This window comes from Marmota monax, unplaced genomic scaffold, assembly GCF_021218885.2.
Source record: "Marmota monax isolate L192 unplaced genomic scaffold, Marmota_monax_Labrador192_F-V1.1 WCK01_AAM20220418_F8-fsc00692, whole genome shotgun sequence".
NCBI classification, from domain to species: domain Eukaryota; kingdom Metazoa; phylum Chordata; class Mammalia; order Rodentia; family Sciuridae; genus Marmota; species Marmota monax.
This window is the reverse complement of record NW_026692348.1, coordinates 19,483-26,909: the sequence shown is the minus strand read 5'-3', so window position 1 is coordinate 26,909 and position 7,427 is coordinate 19,483. Positions and strand designations below refer to the sequence as shown.

The following is a 7,427-nucleotide window of genomic DNA, read 5'->3' as shown; positions in this document are numbered from 1 at the left end:
ACTGAGAATAAGAATACCAGGTATTGAACTCTCTTTCCTAAACCTTTAAGACCTTGGCATGATCTTGTTTTAAACTTCATCTGTGTTCTTTAATAATGTTTAATAACTCTGGCAGATGTTAATGTTATGAAAATTATCCATTCTCAATTTTTAAAAATCTTTAAGAGGGAGATTTTAAATAAATTCTAACACTGTAAAGAGATACAATGTGCCTTGTATATAATTTTTACTTTGAAGTCACATGGGTGAGTGAAATCTGGTGTGAAATCCCTATTTATCACAGAAGTTTTCTGGAAGAGTGTACCTGGAATCTGATAGTAGGAGGTAATAGTTCTTAGAATTTGAGGGGAAATCTGTTGTCCTATTTGGAAGTGATATTTTGATGAATGTATTGAATGATAAAATAATATATGCATGAGAGATTGAAAATGCTGAATGAACAGAAGAAACAGCAGTAGCCTATAGGGATGAAGGTACATTAGAGATTATAGGTCATCACACAGAAGTTCATAGATTACAGGTATGTTGTGAAAAGTTCATTTTGTAAATGTATAAGAATTTGAGCACCACAATAATGTAAGACTTAAATTCAGTTGTGCAGGGTAGGAGTAAACTGGTCACCTGAGGATCCCCTGTTACCTAGCTGATTATAAGTGGAATAAGCATTAAGTTGAGAGCACAGTTTAAGATCTTTCATTTGGCTCTAAGTTGTTTTGCTCAGCCTGAAGTCAAGATGAAAAGAGAGCCTGAGGGAGCCAGAGAAAGGCAGGGAGGAGGGAATACAAAGAAAATAATGATTAGACCTTGTATCAGGTCAACCTAAGTGGAAATTCTGCCTTAGATGCCTGTTCATATGCAGGACTGAAGTTGTTAGTTCTCTCTAAAACTCTTCTCCTTAAATATGCAAATAGAATAGTCTCATGTGCATTAAAGTATTATTATTATTATTATTATTATTATTATTATTATTGTTGTTGTTGTCACGGGTACATGTACCTGATATCATTATGTATATGGGGCATCTCTAATTGGAAAATAATGTAAAAACATCATCCAGGACTATGTTCCACAATTAGGGAATGAGCCCAGAACTTAGTTTATTGTTTTCTTTGGTTTGTGACATTATTTTTATTAATTGAATAAGAGACTAATATTCTCAAGGTTTGAGAGCCTGGAATAAATTTGTATGTAAAACTAAAGGTGTACTTAGAATGAAATCAACAAAGAACACTGCTTTTACTATCTCTGCCAAAATTTTTCTACTTCTTGTTCCCTATTGGCCCATATCTTGCTTTCCAAAACAATATCTGGCTCTGCGTTCTAGGATTTTTCTTTATTCGTTAAAAATTACTAGTAAATTTAAAAAGACAACTTTATAAAGAATAGAAAAAAGAAACTGAGTCCTAGGTGGATTCCCTACAATATAGAACACAGTCCTGGATGTTTTAACATCAATTTCTAAATTAAGATATCCCATATACTTAATTATATCATGTAAATGAAGCAGTTACAGTAATAATGATGATGATAATCTAATGCCTGTAGGATCATTGTATTTTTATAGATAAGAGAAGAGGTGCAGAGAGCATGAATAGCTTCTCAGAGCCACATACAAACAGGCCACTGAGGCAGAATTTTGACAGGGTATTCTGATCTGAAGTCTAAGATTTTTACAAAGTTTGTACATATTTTCAAGAAGAAATGTAAATGATCTATTAATAAGGCTTGTCCAATCAGCAAAATGATTCCTAGTATTTATAGCACTGGTAATCTGACAGAAAGATGTCAAGATGATATGGCCAATTAAAGGAAGCATTATTGAAGAAAGGGGAAATAATTCAGGTAGATGTGAAGATTCAGACAGTGTTTAACACACAAGGGGAATAAATGTATAAAAGTGGTGTGTTTGTGCTGGATTTGCCCCTTTGCAGACAATGCAAGAAACCAGCTTAGGGTTTTCTGACAACTAAATATTATCTATTGTGTGATGTAAACTTTAATACACAGAGGGGAAAAATATTGCTGAAGACGTGAAAACAGAAGGATCCTTGTGTTTCCTTCTACCCTGAAGTAGGTCCCAACCTTGTTTGGCAGACCTCATCTGTTTGACCTGCTTAATTATATCACACCCATAAAAGTAAAACTCAAGTTTTACATCATGTTTTGATTACATAGATTGGTCTAAAAGTCTAGGATTTCTGGTAGAAATAATGTATATCTCAGCCTTCCAAATTTGCAAGAATTCCAAAAATAAAGCATATCATTTCTATATTTGAAAAGAACCATTTGTTCAATCACATGAACAATACAGAAAGTTAAAAATGAAACAACACAATGACTCCATGACCTGGATATGGGTGCACTGTTTGTAAGGTGAATTAGCTGTGGTAAATTATGTAGAAAGTCATGATTTTGTATAATTGTAAAAATGTCTGTAAAGTGTCGCTTAATACAGATCAATATTGCCTCAGATTTCATGTGTGAAAATATTAGAATTATTTATGCTTGTGAACCAAACTCTGATATACACTTCAATCCTTACTAAATGCATTTATATCATAGTATTTTACACCCAACATCAAAAGTTGCTTTTTGTTAGTTGAAATTTCTTCCTTTGTATACATTTTCTTGTTTGTATGTTATGTATACAATTTATATGTTTTTTTTTGTTACTGCACATGATATTTTTCAAATTTTTCAAGTTTTCAAAATTAAAGAATGTTCAACATTTTTCCTTAGAAGTAAAATAATTTAGATTATATAGCTTTTACAGATGCTCAAAGGGTAGGGTAGCAACATCACTGAGAAACTGAATGTCAATGATTTCAGAGAAGACAAATCAAGGTTTCAGATGACCAAAGGGGATTCTATGCAACTTTGACTATCGGGTATTTCTAGAATAGTAACACTAAAATATCCACACTGAACTTCTCAGTACCAATTAAGTTGCAGGAATGCATATCTGCCTGACTGGATTATAAACAAGGAATACCTGGTGAAACACGTTCCTAGGATCCCTATTGGCAGGCACGGTTGAGCCATCTCTGTGGTAGAATGTCCCGCTGCCATGAATTAAGATATGTTCCTTTGCTTTCCTTTCACAACACCTTCTCTCTGCTCTTTCAGCTTCTTGGGATGAACTCTCAGATTTCCTCCAACAGGAGCCAAATGCAGCATGAGGGGAACCAGAGTACAGTCTTCACTTTCATCTTCCTGGGCTTCTCAGAATATCCAAAGCTCCAGGTGCCCTTGTTCCTGATATTCTTGACTATCTACACCATTTCTGTGCTGGAAAACCTAGGTATGATACTGATCATCAGGATTAACCCCAAACTCCACACTCCCATGTACTTTTTCCTCAGCCATTTATCCTTTGTTGATTTTTGCTACACCACCACAATTACACCCAAACTTTTAGATTTCTTGGTTGTGGAGGACAGAAGTATGTCTTTCAAAGGATGCATAACACAGTTTTTCTTTGGCTGCACATGTGTCATCACACAAACGTTTATTTTGGCAGTGATGGCCTATGACCGGTTTGTGGCTGTTTGTAACCCCCTGCTCTACACAGTTGCTATGTCTCGAAAGCTCTGTGCTCTGCTGGTGGCTGGAAGTTACATATGGGGTGGAATCTGTTCCTCTACACTCACATATTTTCTTTTGGCCCTATCTTACTGTGGATCTGGAATCATCAATCACTTTTGCTGTGAGTACTCCGCCATCATCTCTGCATCCTGCTCTGATTCCTCCCTCAGCCAGTTGGCATGTTTAGTCATCTGTATGTTCAATGAGATTTGTAGCCTGCTGATCATCCTCACCTCCTATGTTGTCATAGTCATTACGGTCATCAAGATCCCTGCAAAGGGTGGCCTCAGAAAAGCTTTCTCCACCTGTGGCTCCCACCTGGCTGCTATCTGCTTCTGCCACGGGGTCATCCTCCTTCTCTACTGTGTGCTAAAATCTAAAAGCTCCTTGCTCCTTGTCAAATTTGCCACTGTGTTTTACAGCATGGTCATCCCTATGCTAAATCCCCTCATCTACAGCCTAAGAAATAAAGATGTCAAGGAGACCTTGAGCAAGTTAATGCACTTAAAAGTGCTTTCTCACTCGTGATAGTGACACACACCCCCCACACACATTTCCCTGCTAACCTCAATATAATGTGGATTAAACATTGCATTGATTTTAATTGTTTCTTCAAATAATGGTGTGCAATTGTTTAGAGAACTTGTGAGTTAATTTAAATATATCTGATTGTTAAATCAAGTTATACTTTGATAACCACTATGAGCAAAGGGGAATAATGAGAAAGGAAATTCTGTTTTATTTTGCCTCAACTAGAATGTAGTAGGTTAAACAATGGTCTTCTATGATGTCCATAGTCTATATTTTAGAGCTTAATTATGTTTCTTTTTATTTCAACCTTCCCTTCCTCTTCATTTTATTCCCCTCCCAATCCTTCATTTCCTTTTTTTAGTGTTCTCTTATTCTGTCTCCCAATGTGGCAACCTTATACACAGAGCTTTATTAATAATAATTCTCTGTTTATTCCTCCAACCAAGTGAAGAAAGAACATGAGCAACACTATTTGATTTCCACGTAAGCACTTTCCCACTCCCTCTGCCTGCTCTGCCTGAAGATCGTGGAATTCATAACTTTTTTCTTCCCAGCTCCAATCTCTATGTATAGGTTTTGAATGTTAATTTACTTTTTTTCTGCATTTGAAATGCATTTAAACTATACATTCCATTTTATCTGGTGTCTTTTTGAGGAATTTTTCATAAATTGTAACTACGCTTCATTTTTTAACTGAATTGTGTTTCATCAAATGAATTTACCAGAATTAGTTTATTTGTACTACTGTTTATTTTGGTCTGGCATTGTTTTCTTTTCGATTTCTTAATGAACCTGTTTCCATGAACATTGTTCTGAGGGTCTTCTGTTGATATCTGTTAGTCTAATTGAGTTATTTACAAATTGTTAGAAAAAATTTTTGTAGAAGGGAAAAACATCATCTCCTTCACAGATGCATTAAGCAATTCTTTGTGTGCGTTCTCTGGGGGACAGATATATTCAGATCAGCAATGATGTGTCAGGAGTGGTTTGTGGCAGTTTCTCACCATCCTTTCCATACAGTTGCAATGACCCAAAGCTCTGACCTTTCTAATAACTGTGACATGCTCTAGGGCTATCATCACTTCCTTTATATCCCTGTACTTTTGATTGGCTTTGTCTTTTGTGTGGCTATGTTGACATACAACTTTGTGAGCATGGTGCTCTTGATGTTTCTCTTGCTCTGTCCCCTACATAATTTAAAAGAGCACTTATGCCTCTAATTTTCTAATGAAATATGGAAGCTTTTGATTACTGTCTGTCCCATGTTTCATTTTGATCATGAAAATGTCTTCAACTGGGGGAGCTACAAATCCTACTGCACATGAATTTCTATCTCACTGCCACTGCTATGTTGTTGTCATGGTCCTTTTCCTTTGCTGTGTTCTTACTTCTAAAATGCAATGGCTTATTGCCAAAGTGACCTGTCTATCAAAGAGTGGCCATACCCATGCTCTTCCCACCTTCGATAGTCTTGGGAGCAAGGTGTGAAGAAGACATCGGGAAGATTACCAAAACCCAATTGTTACATCCAAACATGTTAGAGATACTAATTATTTCTGAGATTATTGGTGCAGTTGTTCAACAACAAATCAGCATATGAAACTATGGTTAATCTCCAAGAAGTATCCCAGTGTCTGTTGGCTCTATTCTTTAGTACTTTCAATAGCAAAAATTATCTTGCTTCAAATATCAGAAGACTTAAATCAAATCTTTGATTTAGATGTTATAACAAAGGTTTCTATTTTACTGTATTTTACCATGTCATTTTCAGGCCAATATTAAGTTCAATTTAAATCTTGTGAAACATTAGTTTTTGCAGGTTGTTCTCAAAAATTATAATTAGTATAAAAATTTACCACATAGTATAAAACTAGTATTTTAAGAGCTGCTTATCATAAAACATGAAACCTCTAAAATTATTTAATCTTTAGTTCTTAGCATTGAACATTTGGGAGACATACAAAAATAAAAATCTCATCTGTCTTTAAAATGTCAGATTTTGAAGGAGTCAAATTTTATTTGGGATTTTATGTATTTATTTTTGGTTTTTATTTTGTTTTGTTTTTAGCTAAACATGACAGTAGAGTTTATTTTGACATATGTATACAATCAATGAGTTTATCTTATTCTAATTAGGTAGGATCCCAGTATTGTGGATGAACACAATGATTAGATTCACTGTGGTGTATTTTTATATGAACTCAGGGAAGTTATGTCAAATTCATTCCACTGTATCCCCCCTCTCTTCCTTTCACTCCTCTTTGTCTAATGCACTTAACTTCTATTCTCTCTACCATCCTGCTGTCAGAGAGGACATTCAACCTTTGGTATATGGGGATTGGCTTATTTCATTTAGCATGATAGTCTCCAGATACATCCATTTATCAGCAATTGTCAAAAAGTCTTTCTTTTTTAAGGATAGTAATATTCAATTGTGTATATATACATTACATTTTATTTATGCATTCATCTATTGAAGAGCACCTTCTTTGGTTCCATAGCTTAACTATTGTGAATTGAGCTGCTATAAACATTGATGTGGCTGTGTCACTGTAGTATGCTGATTTTAACTTCTTCTTCTTGGGATTTATATATATATATATATATATATATATATATATATATATATATATATATATATACATACATGGGAATGGTATAACTGGATCAGATGGTAGTTTTATTCCTAGTTTTTTGATTTCCTGAGGGGTTAAACCAATTTGCAGTGCCACCAGAAATGTGTGAGCATTCCATTTTCCCCACATCCTCAACAATATTTATTGTTACTTGTATTCTTGATCATCACCACTCTGACTGACACAGTAAATCATGTTTTCTCTCTATGTGCTTGCACAAGAAAATATAAAATGTTTTATAAATATACATTCATGATATAATTTTTCTATTCATGTTAACATAGTTGTGCATCAATTATCCATCATTTTAAAAACTTTGACTAGAATGATTTTAGATTCATTTTCATTTGTGAAAAGAAATGTAGAGATATCAATTATTTTTCATCCCATCTATTCCATGATCTTTCAGGGAAACAAGAAATCTGATGTAACATCAAAATATTATTCAGTCTTCAGCTAATTTTAGATGAAAAATGTAATATGCATCCACAAACTATTGGATCAATGACTGAGGTAGCTCTGCTGATATCAGTTGAGCTGCTCTGGCTTGAGAAGGAGCTGAAGGGCTCAGCTCACCTTCAGTCTAGCTCTTTCTTTCATCTTCCCTGGACTATTTGCTTACTTGTATTTGTTTATAGCAGAAGTTACAATAGGTGTTACCAATAATTAAATACT

General features: G+C 34.6%; 1 protein-coding gene across 1 annotated transcript; it reads left to right on the top strand.

Annotated features, from left to right (window-relative positions):
* Positions 1-3,135: 3,135 nt before the first annotated feature.
* LOC124090937 (olfactory receptor 1165-like) lies at positions 3,136-4,113 on the top strand. Its single transcript, XM_046441749.1, has one exon. The coding sequence runs from the start codon at positions 3,136-3,138 to the stop codon at positions 4,111-4,113; it is 978 nt and encodes a 325-aa protein (XP_046297705.1).
* Positions 4,114-7,427: the final 3,314 nt, after the last annotated feature.